This window comes from Myotis daubentonii, chromosome 3 (genome assembly GCF_963259705.1).
Source record: "Myotis daubentonii chromosome 3, mMyoDau2.1, whole genome shotgun sequence".
NCBI classification, from domain to species: domain Eukaryota; kingdom Metazoa; phylum Chordata; class Mammalia; order Chiroptera; family Vespertilionidae; genus Myotis; species Myotis daubentonii.
This window is the reverse complement of record NC_081842.1, coordinates 67741569-67759159: the sequence shown is the minus strand read 5'-3', so window position 1 is coordinate 67759159 and position 17591 is coordinate 67741569. Positions and strand designations below refer to the sequence as shown.

At 41.0% G+C, this 17591-nt stretch overlaps 1 protein-coding gene across 1 annotated transcript in view; it reads right to left on the bottom strand.

Moving 5' to 3' along the window:
• Positions 1 to 15824, bottom strand: part of LOC132229610 (cell surface glycoprotein CD200 receptor 1-like) — a 151797-nt gene extending 135973 nt beyond the window's left edge. The window contains exon 1 of the mRNA XM_059686167.1: positions 15483 to 15824. Within this exon, the coding sequence (XP_059542150.1) occupies positions 15483 to 15549 (67 nt within the window). The 5' untranslated portion in view covers positions 15550 to 15824. The remainder of the gene's footprint in view (positions 1 to 15482) is intronic.
• Positions 15825 to 17591: the final 1767 nt, after the last annotated feature.

Below are 17591 nucleotides of genomic sequence, written 5' to 3'. Positions count from 1 at the left end.
GGAATTCCTAGGATCGGCCGGCTACTGCCGCCTCTGGATACCGGGTTTTGCCGAAATCGCCAGGCCCCTATATGAAGCTACCAAAGAGGGAAAGGCGTTTGACTGGACTGAGAAAGATGAAGCTGCCTTTAGGCAGTTAAAGAAGGCCCTTCTAGGTGCCCCAGCCCTGGGCCTGCCAGATATTACAAAGCCCTTTCACCTCTTTGTGGATGAACACAAAGGGATAGCGAAAGGGGTCTTGACTCAAGCTTTAGGCCCCTGGAGCCGCCCAGTGGCTTATTTGTCCAAGAAGTTAGATCCTGTAGCTGCCGGCTGGCCACCATGCCTGAGAATTATCGCGGCAACAGCGCTCTTAGTCAAAGACGCCGACAAACTGACCCTGGGGCAGGAAATCTGGATTACAACCCCACATGCCATTGAGGGAGTCCTGAAGCAGCCTCCTGACAGATGGATGAGTAACGCTCGTATAACCCATTACCAGAGCCTCCTACTCAACCCTCCAAGAGTACGGTTCCACCCCAGTGCGGCCCTCAATCCTGCTACTTTGCTGCCCGACCCTGACTTAGATGCCCCACTACACGACTGTGCGGGAATCCTAGAGCAGGTGCATGGACTCCGGAAGGACTTGACCGACCAGCCCCTCCCTGATGCAGAGGCCACCTGGTTCACGGATGGGAGCAGCTTCGTGCGGGACGGGTGCAGGTACGCGGGTGCAGCGGTGGTCACTGAAACGGACACTGTGTGGGCGGAGGCCCTGCCCTCCGGGACGTCAGCCCAGCGAGCAGAACTCATCGCCCTTACTAAGGCACTGACGCTGGGGGCTGGAAAGCGGCTTAACGTTTACACAGACAGCCGTTATGCATTTGCTACAGCTCATGTCCACGGAGCAATCTATCAGGAGAGAGGGCTGCTGACGGCAGAGGGACGGACAATAAAAAATAAGCAAGAGATTCTCGATCTGCTTGCAGCCTTATGGCTTCCTGCCAAGTTAGCCATAATCCACTGCCAAGGGCACCAGAAAGCTGATGACCCGGTAGCAAGAGGTAACCAAAAGGCTGACCAGGCTGCGAAGGCAGTAGCCCTTACCTCGGTCCCTACCATGGCCTTACAACTCCCAGACCCAGGGGACCCAGTCTTACCAGGCCAGCCCAAATACTCCCAGGAAGAATTGCAACGCATCAGAAAGCTCCCCAGAGCCCATGAAATAAAGGGATGGTGGCATACACCAGAAGGGGAACTCATACTACCAGACCGGCTCGGGGACACGGTATTAGAACATATGCACCGGTCTATTCACCTGGGGACCCGGAAAATGAAGGACTTAATTCGACATGCTGGGATCAAGATTCACCAGCAGGATACCAAGATAGATCAGGTTGTATCTGCCTGCAAGACCTGTCAACTCACAAACACAAGAGCTGGATCAAATGAAAGAGGGACCAGGCTCAGAGGCACCAAACCGGGAGCACAATGGGAAGTCGACTTCACTGAAATTAAACCAGGGAAGTATGGTTATAAATATCTTTTAGTATTTGTAGATACCTTCTCTGGCTGGGTAGAGGCATACCCAACCAAGCATGAAACAGCTCAGACGGTGGCCAAGAAGCTGCTCGAAGACATCTTACCCAGGTATGGTTTTCCTGCTATGATAGGGTCCGACAACGGGCCAGCCTTTATTTCACAGGTAACACAGGTAGTAACCAGGGCTATTGGGGCAAATTGGAAATTACATTGTGCTTATAGACCCCAGAGTTCAGGTCAGGTAGAAAGAATGAACAGAACTCTAAAAGAGACCCTTACCAAATTAACCATGGAGACTGGTGGGGACTGGGTGGCTCTCCTACCATATGCCCTTTACCGGGTAAGGAACTCCCCTTACACCCTGGGCTTTACTCCCTATGAAATCATGTTTGGCAGGCCACCCCCTATCATTCCTAACCTTAAAGCTGACCTTGTCACTGAATTTGAAAATCAAGAACTATCTCTTTCTTTGAGAGGGCTCCAGAAGGCACATGAGGACATTTGGCCACGCCTCCGCGCCATCTATGAAGCCAGCCCAACCCCAACTCCTCATCAGCACAGACCAGGAGATTGGGTCTACGTCAGAAGGCACCGCCGGGAGACCCTAGAACCACGTTGGAAAGGTCCCTACACTGTGGTGCTGACCACCCCCACCGCTCTCAAGGTAGATGGCATCGCGACCTGGGTCCACCACACTCACGTGCGGTCAGCGGATCCATCCATGACCCGGAAAGACTTCATCACCAAATGGAGCATCGATCGAGATCAATGCAACCCGCTCAAGCTCAAGCTACGGCGTGCTCGACCTGCCTGATGCCGGTAACATGGCTCGCGATCACTCCTGTCACCAGGAGCCCCCACAATACTGTGTAATACACGTAGATAATGCCTGCATCTTCATGGACAAGGCTCCAAAGAGACAAGGACAATTTATGGGGTCACATGTTTAGTAGCAGAAGATTCGGCTGCCTAAAGCAGCCATGATGTTTCATTGTATTGATATGTTATATTAACCTTTGATTCTTTTGCAGGTTTCGAATGTATGTTGGCTGTCCTGGAAGGGAGCTGTGTGGGGTGGCCCCCAAAAGTAAAGGGTGTCTAGCTGGCAAGGGGGCAGGTGCCCAACTGGGCAGGAAAGGGTGCCCATCAGGTTTTGGACTCTGTTGAGAGACAGCTAACAGCTGGCAGCCTATATACTGCCTTGCAGGCCTGAGTCACCATGCCCATGTCAGGGGTAGTAAAGCTAAAAAAAAAAAAAAAAAAAAGAAGCCTGTTTAGAATAGAAGGTTAGGGGGATAGTTATGCATAGGTAGAAGGTTTTATGCCAACAGTTACTGTTTTGTTTTAAATCTATGAAAAGGAAGTAGCAAGGAAAGTCAGAAAATCTTAGAGTAGATCAGTATGTTCTTCTCCTTATGTAATTCCTCCAGAATCTGGCGATATGTGAAGGGATTTATTCCCTCCTGAGAAGGCACTTAAGCATTCTGTATTGCCAAAAGGATCCCAATTGTCTACAGCTGTTGTCTGAGCTCTCCGTTCAAGCTGGGTTTATGAAAAGCTGGTACCGTGGATCTGTCTCTTGCCCAGTGGCGTAAGCTGGGGCCTCTCTGTAGACGAAACCTGGACTCCCCAAGAGATGTGATCAATGCCGGGACCCCGCCAGCAGGCGAGGGGAACCCAAGGCAGTTGCTGGGCATGGAGGCCAGAGGGACATAGGCTATCAAGGAGACAGAACTGAACCTCACATCACCCTACTTGGCCCAGAGATAGCTGGTAGTCAACGACGGGTAAGATCCCACAGGGTGGGACGACCTAAGACAGGCACAGCTGGGGGCCAGTAGGAGAAAACTTGGGGTGCAACAAAGGTGGGGCACAGATCCTCACCCCCCCCCAATGGTGCACGGGCTTGAACACTCGCCCCTTCTGAGGAAGGTCTCCTGTCCCCGTGGCTGCTTCTTGCTTCCCATGCCCAGCCCAGACCAGGAACCAAATAACAGAAGAGACTTGGTCCAGCTGAAAATGGTGCCCAGAAAAACGGAGGCTTAGTTCAACAGACTCTAAATTTAAACCTAGCCTAACAAACAGGAATGCTTGAGCCTCTTCAAGGCAAATAATACTAAATCTTGATTTGTTTTTTTATGATAACCATGGAGGAATTCTAAGAAGAAAGATCCTATTTCAATAGAAGTTATTAAATCTAAAATGGTTTCTTTCACTTCCACCGGACCATTTGTTAGCCTTATAGGGATAGTTCAGTTGATAGTTTTGGTGGAATAGAATTGCAGCCCGTCTCATGATTGAGCCGGAAGTTCCAAGACAAGGGGGGAATGAAAGGCGCACCGCCCGCCTCTCCGGGCGGTGCGGGGGGAGGAGTCTGACCGCCTGGCTCTGAAATCCCTCCGCGCCCGCCGTAGGGCCTGGCCTCCCCGGAGCGGTCGAGTCTCCGGACCGGCTGCGCGGTGGCCGGCGGCGGGCCGAGGGGTGGGGGCCTGGCGGCGACCGACCACAGGGGAGGTCATGGGGGCGGAAGGCCTCACCGCCTCGCTCTTTCCTCCCTTCCCCCGTGGTCGGCTCCCCGCTTGCCCGCGCTGAGGCCGAGGGTCCATGCGGCCCTCGGGGCCCAGTCGGGGGGGACCGGGGCCTGCGTGGGCCGACCGCCGGGCCCCATGTGGGGGGCCATCCTGCCTTGTGGCGAGTTCGAGCGGCAGCAGCAGGAGCCAGACAAGGACTGCGCCCTCCATCTTGCCTTGGGGTCTCCATCTTGGGACAGGACCATGTGCGCCCTCCATCTTGCCTTGGGTCCTCCATTTTGGGATGGGGCCATGTGCTTCCTCACGGGAAGAAGCCGCTGCTAGCCACACCCAGGATTTCTCTGAATTAACCAATGATGATCAAGGGAAGTGCACACCATCACTATGACCACATCCTGTACCGACTCGCGCCTGGCCAATCAGCCGGGCCCACAGTGCCCTCTCCTGCCCTCACTCCATCCCCCTTTAAAACCCCCTGTCCCATCAGGCCTCGCTCTCTCGGCCACTAGACTTTCCGCTGTGTCGGTGGGTCTGGTGAACGGGGAGCGCAGGCCGGCTTGCATAATAAAGGACTCTTTGCTTTTGCATCGGACTGACTGGCTCCCTGGGGGTCTTGGGAACTTTGAAATCTGGGCACAACAATACAACATAGAGAAATAAAACACCCAGCTAGTTTTTGAAAAGGAGAAATGTTTAAGAAAAGTAATAAGTTCTAAAACACAAGCATTCAATAATGATCAATGAATGGATAAAATTTTGAAATCAAAAAGAATTGTGATAAGTAACAAATTTGATCTTTTCCAAAACAATATAATCACAGAGTCTGTATCAGTTGGTTATTACACAGTGCTAATAAAAACCATATTGCTGGGCCTAATTTTTTTTCCCTGAGGATAATCACAAAGTCTGTATCAGTTTGTTAGGACACAGAGCTAATAAAAGCCATATTGTAAAGCTAGATTTTTTGCTCTTTTGTTTTCTGGTGGGGTTTTCTTTTGTTGTTTTTTGAAGGGTTTCTTTGGGGAATTACTATCCCATAGCCCAAAACTAATTGTTGGAGACAGATTTTTTTTTGTACAAACATATATTAGTGGTAACAAGGATCAAGGTGTTTAATGAATATATGGTGAATATATATGCATATCAAATATGCAAAGATATATGTACAGGATATTAATTCCAGCATAGATTTTCATTCCAAAAAAAATGTAAACAACCAAAAAGCCCATCTGTAGGGGCTAATTAAATATTATGAAATAATATCTATGCAAGTGCTTTGAAAACCACAAAATGATAATTAAGGTACCATTTTTTGAATGTTTATAAAATTAAAACACAGTGCTAAGTGTTTTATATACATCATTTAACCCAATCCTCACAGCAATCCTAGACAAGGCTTTGGGGTAAAATCCTAAATCAAGGCTTTGGGGTAAAATCTCCCAATTTTTAAAAAAATTAGAAACTAGTTCAAATTTTTAAAAATATGACATGAGCCAACTAAAAGTGTCTGCAAGCCAGATCTAGCCCAGGGGCTGCCAAATTGCGCTCTCTGATGTGGAAATTAGAGGGGGGAGGAAACAAAGCCAGTCTTGAAAACATTTAAAATTAGGAATCTTTTGGAGGAAATGAAGTTAGCAAAAACGATGAAAAACATAGAAAGTAAATGCAGTTCCTTACACCAGGAAAGAGGAAATTTTAGGACAGGAAAGCCTTAAAATAAGGACTAGGAGGCTTTATGATTTGCTGACAAGAAGGTGGTCAGAGACCTTTCGGAGCCGTGAAAGAGTGGAGTCAGTACAGAGAGAGGAGCAGCCCCAGACTGCAAGGACCCAAGCAGAAGCAATTGTCAGCAAATGTGGGCTTATTCTTTCAGGAATTTTGACCTAGAAAGTATTGGAGAATAATTTGATGTGTTTTTTTTCTTTCATGTCAAACCGGAAAGAGATGGGATAAAGCTGGAACTATGAAGACTGAGAGGGTTATTTGAGAATAGAGAACACAGGAGATTGAAAGAGGGTGCGCTGCATTACAAAACTGAAGAGGCTAAATGGTAAAGCAGGATTCTAGAGGTGCTGGGAGCAAAATGGATGTTAGCTTTTGAAAAGACTGATACTCGGTCTCTGAGAGAGGCGCAGGAAGGGAAACAGTGGTTAGAGACGCAACAGACATTTTGAAGAAGTTTAGGTTGACAAACATTTTCTGAGTATACCTACTCAGCATCAGGTAGCTTTGGGAATGGTAGGCAAGATCTCTGCCCTAAGAAATCTTGTTGTCTGGGGGAGGTAAAGATGCCTACACTGGATGATGGATAAACCAGAGGGTGAGCAGCCATGTGCTGAATATAAGGAACAACAGTGACAGTTTGGGTGATAAAGAAAGACCTAGGACAGTGTTCTTAATCCTGGCTCCATTAGAATCATCTGCAAAGATGCCCAGAATCTATACTCTGAAAAGTCCAATTAAATAGTCTTGAGCAGGCACCACAGTATATTTTAGGCTCTACAGGCAACTCTGTCTGTCAACCTGCTTTAAATTACTGGTTTAAAACAACCTTTGGGGAGGGAGTTAATAAAGAATAAGATAGAATTATTTTTCTGGAGAATAAAAATAACTAGATTTCATTATTTTGAATCTACCAAGTTGTACTACTTGGATATTTTTTCAAATATTTGTCAGTACTACAAAATGCATCATATATTTAGATATTCTTATATTATGTAGTAGATAAAGCTTTGGGAAAAGATAGTATTTCATGGTAAATTAACAAAATGGAAAGGACAAAAAGAAATCACTAAGCAATTTAAAGCTACATATGTACATACCCAGTTTGGAAAAACACTTCTACCGAATCGTTGAATGTTTTCAAATGATACTCTTTGAACACATTCAGGTTTCTCATATGTTGATTGGGGTGTGGGGCGGGGATTAGATGCTGCTTTCTCCTTCTAGCTATCCTTAATCCATTCTTTGCTGCCAGGCTTCTAGAACGAGTGGTCTGTGCCCACAGCCTCGATTTCCTCCCCACCCACTCTCTCCTTGATACCAGCAATCTTGTGGCTCCCACACCCTCCCAATTCAAACCACAACTTTGAAGGGATATCGTCACTTAGTCTTTCTTCAGTGCTTTGTGATCCTGGATTCCTGGGCACATTCAGATGCTATTAACCACTTTCCTCTCCTAAAACCCCTTCCTTCATGGCCACCACTACCCTCTCCTTTTCCCTGTTTGCCTCCTTCTCTGCAAGCCTGCCTGTTTCCTCGGGCATCTCAGTGTAGCATTTCCCCAAAATCTCACCTGCTCTTCTTTCTCATTATTCTGTATTCCATTATTCTACCCACCCCCAGAACTTCACCTGGGCCTCTACACAGTTGATTTCTCCTGTTTTACCACTTTAATCACAATTTAACTCTTTCTGTCCTTCATACAAGCTGTTTAACCTATCTGGAATGTTCATCTTGCTGTCTGTTTCTGTTCGTCTTCATCTTAAACAACACTTCCATGGGTAAGTCTTCTTTAGCCCTCAGAGCAGATTAGATATGCCAATCATGTATTTCTATGTCATCCTCTACTTCTCTTCACACAATATGTATAATTTAATTATTTGCAATGATTTATTATGTATCTTTCCTAGAAGATTCTACGCTCCATGAGAGCAGGACCTGTGTCTGTCTTGTTCAAGTATCCTAGTATGAAGCACAGTGTCTGACACATGACAGACACTCCCTTACTTATTGACTAACAGAACAACTGACCCAAATTTTAACTTTGACTTGTTTTTCCTAAACAGGAATCTCAACTCTGTAGCTGTCCTTTCTTTTTTTATATTACTTTTTTTTATTGTTTAAAATATTACAAAGAGTAGTACATTTGTCTCTTTTTTTCTATTCCAATGCCTTCTGACATTTTAGTTGCATCAGATCTAAAAGTCATAGATTTTCCCACATGTACTTGCCACACGTCTTTTCCTTGCTATTTTTTGGTGCTATGAAGGAGTTTCAAGCTCAGCTCATCCAATAAAAGTTTGGTAATATCTTTAACAATTCCTTGAACACTCTCGGGCTTTATTTGTCTATGTATAAAATGAAAGGATTAATTTGAAGGTTTCTAAACTTCTTCTTTTATGAAAGCTCTATACTTCTCCATAGTTTCACACATTTCCTTCATTTCACAAATGAGGCTATTACTGTCTAAAGAGAGTAAGCAATTTGTTAAAGATGACACAATTATATCTCATGACATACTTTTAAAGCCAACAAAAACATACATAAGAATCTAGAAATTGGGGAAAAGAGGAGTGTGATTTTGTTGAGGAAGTGAAAAATACCAAGATATTCAATGTATGAATGAAATTTAAAAAGCAAAAGGGCATTTAATAATATAACACATTCAATCTCAATGTCCAAAAACAGTATAACCAGCCAAATCAATATCAGTTGACAAAAGCACAATGATATTAGCCCTAGCTGCTTTGGCTCAGTGGATAGAGTGTCAGCCTACAGACTGAAGGGTCCCAGGTTCGATTCCAGATCAAGGGCCCATACCTGTGTTGTGAGCTCAATCCCCAGTCAGGGATGTGCAGAAGGCAGCCAATCAATGATTCTCTCTCATCATTGATGTTTCTATCTCTTTCCTTCTCCCTTCCTCTCTGAAATCAATAAAAATATTTTTTAAAAAGCACAATGATTTTAAAAATACATGAATTTGAAGAAAGTTGCACTTCTTTTATAGCAAAATAAGCTCTCACATATAACTATAAGTTCTGGAAAAATATAAAAACAACTATCTAAAGCCACTGGAGAGTGGAAAAAGCAAGAAGAGTCTTGAAGAATGTCAATTATTGGAAGAAGGAAGTGGTTCAGGGTTGAGGGTGTGGGTTCCCATTTTTTCCCATTTTTACCACTTTTAGTCTCAAGAAAGGCTGCAATTGGAACCACACTGAACTTTTTAAAGCTCTAATAGAAAACCCACAGTTTTCTGAAGAATAAAAGGACAAATTTTGGAGCAACCTTGGTCTCTGGAAATTGAGAGAGGCAGAGAGAGAAAGAAAGAGTTCCAAATTCTGTGTGAAAGAGTTCCAAATTCTACCAACATCTCTCTTGCTGACTCTACGTCACACGTGGCAGGAAACACCTGAAGCCAACTAGCTAAAGGTAAAAGCACATCCAAGAGGAAGACTTAGCCATTTGAGTCCAACCAAGTTAAATGTTTTCTGGAGGAGGGGGTGGAGTTAACAAAGCAATATGACAAAATCCAGAGTCTCTATGATGCAATATTCAATATCCAAATAAAATTGCTCAATATACAGAGAACTAGGGAAATGTGGCTCATTCTTTCTTGGGAGAAAAAACCATTAAAGGGAAACCAAACTTAAGGTGATCCAGATGTTGGGATTAATCAAACAAGGACCTTAAATCAGATATTAAACTATGCTCAGTGATGTAAAGGAAAATATACTCACAATGAATGAAAACACAGAAAAATCACAACAGGAAAAAATAAACTAGTTAAAAAATAAATGGAAATTCTAAAATTGAAAATACAATATCGAAAATAAAATATTCCCTGAATGGGCCTAGCAGATGAATGGAGATGAGACAGAAAATCGTTGGCAAACTTGAAATATATCAATAAAAATTATCCAATCTGAATAAAAGAGAGAAAAGGGAGATTAAAAAACATAGTAGCCACAGAGACCAGTGATGAAATAGCAAAAGTTCTTTGAACATATGTGCAATTTGAGTTCTAGAAGAACAAAAGAGACATAGTTTGCAGAAAATTTATTTGAAACAATAGCAATTGAAAATTTTGCAAAATGTGCCGAAAAGCATAAATATACAGATTCAAATATCTCAGTAATCTCCAAGCAGGATAAATATGAAAATAACCATACATAGACATATAACATGTACTAAAAACAACAATAAAGAGAAAATGTTGAAAGCAGCCAGAGAAAAATGACAGATTATAGCCAGGGAAACAATAATTTGAATGTCTCCTGACTTCTTATCAGAAATGGTGAAAGAACATTTTTAAGATGCTGAAAAATAAAAGTCAAGCCAGAATTCTATATCCAGCAAAAATATGCTTCAAGAATGAGGCATATTTAGACAAAAGGAAACTAAAAGAATTCCTCACAAGCAAGCCTACACTACTAATAATGATAAAAGAAATTACTTAGGCTGAAGAGAAATAACACCAGACAAAGTCAGAAACTCAGGAAGCAATGAAGAACATGGAAATAGCAGCTCTGGTGGACATAGTGTGTGCACTCAGAATCTTGAAGGAATGACTCTTTGCTGTTACTGCTGGGAGCACTCTCAGCAGACAGCCTTCAGTTATCAGCATCTTCAGAGATCAACTCAATTATTCTGCCCAAGTCAGACCCTTCTCAGGGTACCGCACATTTAATGACTGACTGAGATGAAGATATAAAGGTCCAGCCACGTTGATGAAATGGGGGGCCTCTCTAAGATCATTCTAACTCAACAGTTTCCCATGGGTGGGGATCAGATAAGGTGTCAAGGATTGAGATTGAAAATGGACTTCTCCCTCTGCAAACTTGCCCTTCCAGGTGTTTCTTCCAACTGTCCTCCCTAATAAACATTCTCTACTCAAAACTCTATCTCAGATTTTGATTCGTAGAGAGCCTGCAACAGCAGCAACAACTCAAAGGAGCAGCTATTTTTAAAGAAAATTATTTGCTTCTAAACCCTTTCAGCTTAGTTTCTAGTACTTTTCTAGACTGCTTTCCATGAACACACATAGGATTGTGTTGTTCAGATTGTTTCAAGGCTTTTTGAACAGACAAGGCATATGAAATAGCTAAAAAAAAAAAAAAAAAACAAAACAAAAAAAAAAACCACACTTCTAAATTGTTTGCTCAATGTTCATGCATGAACAATGTTGTTTCTTCCTGCAAACAGTTAACTGATTGTGACCCTTAGGTGAGTTTTGTTAGAACATGCAAAGCTATTTCATAACCACCGATCTCCCTAATCCTAATCAGAAGTTACCAAATGTGTGTCACTGAAAACAAGGAGGAAAAGTATATCAATGATTACTGAATTTTAGTCACTGTGCAATCTGATTTTTTATATAAAACATAAAATCAAATGACAACTGAGTTATTTTATTGACTAGCAACATTAACTGAAACACTTATGAGTTATTGGGAGGCACTTATCTACTGTGAGAGTGTGGAACTGTCTCATCTCCTTATTTCTATTCTCAACTTATTAGAATCTCTATATTTATCTTTTCATCTAACTCCTCAATTTCAAGAGTTTTCTGCCCTAGCTTGTTTTGCTCAGTGGATAGAGCACTGGCCTGCGGACTGAAGGGTCCTGGGTTCTATTCCAGACCAGGCCCTGGTCAGGACGTATGCAGGAGGCAACCAATCAATATGCTTCTCTCACATCCATATTTCTCTCTGTCTTTCCCTCTTTCTTCCACTCTCTCAAAAAATCAATGGAAAAATATTCTCAAGTAAGGATTTTTTAAAAAAGTTTTCCTCTTCTTATTTAAGGTTAAAAATTGCCTTGCCTTCTCTTCTCAGATCTTGCTCTCTGTTATTGAGAGGAAAGAAATAATTATTGCTCCTAGGACCCAAATACAAAAATATATAGTGCCTATTCTACCATTTTTATCTCTATGAAGACTCCCTTTGTGAGATCCTCCACTCCATGAATGATTCACAAATCCTAGATTGTGTTATATTTCCAGGTACATACATGAATTTTCCTCCTAGTTCTCCTTCCTCCCTGCATTGAATTTAACATCTTCTTCTGCAAAGAAACTTCTCTTCTCAGCCACCAATGTCTCACAGCAGAAACACAGGACTTTCTAAAATAAAAACCCAAGAGTAGGAGCTCTTGACTCCTTCTGCAAAATTAGTCTTTTACCAAAAGCCACTCCCACTGAAGGGGACACTGCTGCCACATTATTCTCTAAAACTATCGCTTTATTATATTATTTTCCTGTTCACAAAACAACAGATGGCTCCTCAATACTTACTGCATAGTATCCAAGTTCCTCTATTTAGTTATCAAAGACTCCTGAAATTCAGCCTTATTGTCTCTGATCATTTCACACACAATCTCCATTCCATCAGGCAAGAGTTCTTTCTCTTCCCAAAACAACTTGCTTTTTTTTCCCATACTGCACATCTGCTCCTCCTTATTTCTATCTCTACCTTTCCACATCGACCCAAACCCATCATTGAAGGTCCAGCTCAAGACCCATCTCCTCCACAAAGTCTTTGACAACTCCATCCCACTGTAATTCCTCTCATGTTTTACTAGATTCATGGACAATTTCTTGCCCTGCCCGAGTAGCTCAGTTGGTTAGAACAGCATCCCATTATGCCAAGGCTGTGGGTTTGAGCCCCAATCAGGGCACATACAAGAATCAACCAATGAATGCATAAATAAATGAAACAACAAATTAATATTTCTCCCTCTCCTTTTGTCTGTCTCTTTCTAGAAATCAATAAAATTTAAGAAATAATAAAAATAAACACAGAAGGCAGAAAGGAGGACAGGAAGAGATTAACCAAAGAAGGTATATGCATCTATGTATTACCTATGGACACAGAAAATAAGGTGGCGGAGGCCTATACCAGGGCAGGAAGCAGGAGGAGGGAGGCAATGAGGGGCGGGGTGGGGAAAGGGGACATCTGTAATACTCTCAACAATAAAGATTTTTTAAAAAAGTTCTCTTAAAATGTCATCTTAGCTTGATTTCTCTAATTTAGTCTGCTAATAACTTTTAGGCACTATTCACAGATAACACACACCCTCCATACACACTCAGTCTTCTTAACAATGGCTTTTGATTAATTTATTAATTGTTTAAGCATGGATGTTTAGAGAAAACATACCTAAAAATATGTAAATTTGCAACTATCACAGGCCAAGAAAGGAAGATAGAACTGAAATTAATGAGAAAAAAAACCCTTCTTTTGCACAATTGCTTTTTTTTTTAAGTAGTATATGATTTCACAATTGCTTTTAATCGCTTGTTCCATTTTTGCAAACCTGCTGAAGCTATCAGTCCTGTCTTGATTATAACTCTTTTTCTTGTTACTGCCTGCCCCCTAGTGGAACATAATAATAAATGGTCAAACTTAGCCCAAGTAAGAAAAGGGGAAAATTTCTTTTCAGTAATTCACACATAATCTCAGCATCGGTGACTTTTATAAAAGGTCGAATTGTATTAATTGGAATAGCAAAATATAATTTGAACACAAGAAAAAAAACTAGAAGATAACTTGCTAAAATAAGGAGGAAGAAGTGGTGTGGGGTGAAGGGAATACAAAGAAAGGAGACCAGACAAAGTTGCAGGTTTGGACCATTTACGATGTTTTAATCTTTCCCCTCAGGTATTTTCTGAATAAACTTTGTCTACCCACTGCCATGTTGCTTGAATTTATAAGCAAATTAGTAAAGATGAAAGTAAATAGATTTTTTAAGTGCTATGTTTTACATTGAAGTCATTAGCTGAATTTATGTTGTATATTAAAGTGAGTTATTTATGTTTGGCAGTATTTCTAGGTTTTTTGAACAGAGAAGGCATATAAACTCTACCTAAAAATAACTTCAAATCTGTTTGCGCAATGTTCATGAGTGAACAATATTGTTTCTTCCTGGAAATGATTAACTGATTGTGACCCTTATGTGAGTTTTGTTAGAACATACAAAGCTATTAAAGTAGTACCAGAAATAAAGGCAAATTCATGCTCCAGGTGGTTTGCTTCTCATTATTCTAAATTATTTCATGGTGAATCTATTATGCCAAATCACTGCACAGATCTTGCTTTCCATATCTTGATTCTAAACATTTTGATAAGTTTATAATTATTGAAGCACAGACTTCAAGTATTTGATATATGTAGTATCCCTAGTTGTGCTTAGAAATAGTTTTAAAACTCAAACCTTTACTATTAAAATTCAAAATTATCAATTATGTTTTAATCTTTTAAGGGGAATGAAATGTTTATTACTTCATGTATAGTTGACATACAATATCATATTAGTTTCAGGTGTACCACATAGTGATTTGGCATTTATGTATCCTATAATGTGTTCACTATACTAAATGTAGTAACCATCTGTCATCATGCAAATGGCTTCTCTGACAAGTTGGGTTCTGCACAGGTTTTTGTACTAGCTTACTCCAATAAGATCTCAATTATTGAAAAATTCAGATCACTGAATTTTTTTATAAGTAAATATCCCACTAAATTTACAACCAATATTGGCTTAACTTTTTTTTTCCAGTGGTGCTATAAATAGTGGTGTGAAAAGTATATGGCTAAATATTGAGGAAAATTGCCTAGTCAAATGTTTAGTGATGCTTATAGTTGCACCCACTAATAGTATATGGTGTGACTCTGCCACATACTATTAGTGTTGGACAAATCATTTCACCTCTCTAAGCTTCAGTTTCTATCTTTGTAAAATGGAGAAATGCTTCTCATACCTGTTTCGCTGAGTTCCTTTGCAGATCAAAGGAGAAAAAGTATGTGAAAATTCTGCACAGGAAGGTACAGTAGTACAGTATGGTTTTTTTGTGTGTGTTCACCAGTAAGATTATCATGTGGAAAACAGAGGTTTTTGCTGGAAGATAGGCAATACTTTGAAGTCGCTCATATGAGAAAAAAAATAAAAAAACCTTTTCTTCTTTCAATTACCAAATTACAAAATTTTAAATTAACTACACTGTTTCCTTGCCACTACTCCCTTTACTAAAAGCGAAACCTAAAAGCTCCCTCCCAATCAACTCCTACCAACCCGCTATAGTGAAACCAGGACACCCCCACAATAGTCCCAAGTCCTCTACAACACCTTCAGCAACCTACACATTGAAGAGCATGTCCTCTAGCACAGAACGTGTCTTTTACAGCCTGCACATCTTAATGCTAAGCACAGACATACATTGCAGATGCACCACCAAACTCTGAGTATATTATGTCTTAAAAAGCACCTGGTCATAGAAAGTGCTAGAAAGCAATAAAATTTCCTAATTTACATTAACAATATGGGCTTAAATGGGTTTAAATTATTATTTTAATTTTTTTTTTTTTAAAAAAAGAGAAGACAAAGAGGACCCAGATGACTTGGATTGCTACTAGAAAGTATTTAATGTATTCATTCAAAAAAAAAGGGAGGGGAAAATAAGAAAACGGGCAATGAGGTAAATCATAGAAATGAGTGCACTGTAGTAGGATACAAAGTAAAATAAGTACAACAACGAAGAAAATAAGGATAATAAAGCGAAATAAATCTGGGAGCAGCCCTATGCCCCATATCTGTGAGTGTATTTATCTTGTACTGCACCATAAGAAAAGCAAAGAAAGCTGCGGAAAATCTGAGACCAGGTTTTTCACCAGTCATTCTCTTGTCACTCTTCCAAAGACAATTCAGACTTACCAGCCACTAAGAAGACAGTCAACATCAGTAGTAACTGCAGGTCAGAAGTTCTCCAAGAGCAGGGCATTTCTGTTCTCTTCTTTTCCGCCCTTCACTCAGCCCTTCTCCTCCACATAGGTGAAAAAGGAGCTGTGGGCATGGTGAGGCTCTCTCTGGCTGACTTCTCCGTGCTGAATCCTCTTAGTCCATCAGCAGCCGGACACTCCTTCCCTCCTGGCCCCTTCCTTCAACTCTATGTGTTTTTGACTGATTAGTAACTTGGAACAGATGAAACTCTTCTCTGGAACTTGACACAGCAATAGATTTCCTGTATGAAGCACTGAAGCAAAGACGGAGGAAGCAGATTGATTGAGTTATCTTTCAGCTCATTGGTTCTCCTCTCACTTCTGCTGTACAGAGATAAACTTTACAGTAAGGCATTGACCGTGCCCAAGATAAACGAACTTGTCTAAACGTGGATTAAAAAGCAAAACAGAGTATTTATCTATTTTTGGCCCATCCCATTAAACTTCCCAATCATGATAACTTTCAGAAGCTCTCTCCAAATTGAAGGGGTGGACAGTCTCAGTAATGAAGTTTGTAATAAAATATTTCCCTTGAAAAATTTTGCATAAAATTGCTGTCTGCAATATTTCCAACTCTAGATGCATCGTAAGTATATTAATTTCCTATCACTACTGTAACAATTTACCACAAACCGAGTGACTTAAAATAACACAAATGAGTCTAGTTCACAATGGACCTTGTGGGGCTAAAATCAAAGTGCGGGCAGGGCCATGTTCTTTCTGGACACGGTGAGAGAATCTATTCATTGACTTTCTCAGCTTCTAGAGGCCACCAGCATTTCTTGGCTTATAGCTGCATTATTCCCAACCCCTGTTCCAATGTCACATTCTCTTACTGTAACCCTCCTACTTCCCTCTTATAAAAACCCTTGTGATTATATTGGACCACCCAGATAATCCAGGATAATCTCACCACCTCAAAATCCTTAATTTAAGCATATCTGCAAATTCCCTTTTCACATATAAATTAACCTACTTACAAGTTTCAGAATTTAGGTCACAGATTGGGGGGGACATTACTCTATCACAATTTCATACTTATTTCCATTCATTTTCACTTTTGAAGAACTAGACTGGTCATTTGAACCAAATTACAAATAAGCACTCATCTTTAGTTGTCACAGAGCTGTAATTGAGAATTACAAAAAAACAAAACCAACAACAAAAAACCTCTGCCTTAAAGTGCTAGTTCATGTGCATTTGGATTGTTTGGAAGAAAGAAATTCTCTATGTGCCAAGAATTTCCTACTCCAAGGCAAAACTCTCCAGGAAGAGGAAGAAAACATTGCAAACAGGAAAAAGACTAAACAACATGCAATATTTTTCCTGTAAGTTAGCAGTTTCATCTTTCCTCTTGCCAAACAGTAAACTATATATATTCTCCCCCTTCCTCTTCTCCAGCTTTCCTTTCAGTGAACCAATAATACACAGTGAGACCAGGTGCTTGAGGGCATGGAATACTTGAAGATATGGGCTATGTGACAATGTGGACTATAGCAAAAACAACTTCCTGATGTCTAAAATTGTACCATCTGTCAGAAAAATCAGTGATGAAATGTCAGTTCAAATATAGCATTCTGGTTTCCATCACACTGGTGTTAAAGTTCATAGTAGTTACAACCATGAGTTTTGATATCAGATAGACCTAACATTGAGTCTCTGCTGGGCAATTATTAGTCAGATCATACTGGGCAAGTTTCTTAATCAAATCAGTAGCCTGTTTGTTTGTTTTTTCATTTATATTATCCTTACATGAGTATTTTCTTATGCCATCAGAACTTCTTGGTGACCATTTATTTTAATGCCTGTGCAATGTCAGCCAAAACCAAAGCACAAAAGGGCCATGTAGCCTGCTAATGTCTCAGAATGACTTGGTGACACAGCTAGGAGTAAAACTCACGTTGCTCGTTTGCTAGCCTTGTGTTTTTCCCACTCAGCTCCTCTGGTTTGAAATTTCAGGCAACAACTTTCATAGACATTCTCCCATACACTTATCTCAGGTCAGACCACAATCTACCATCAGCAGTTTAACAATCAAATGAAT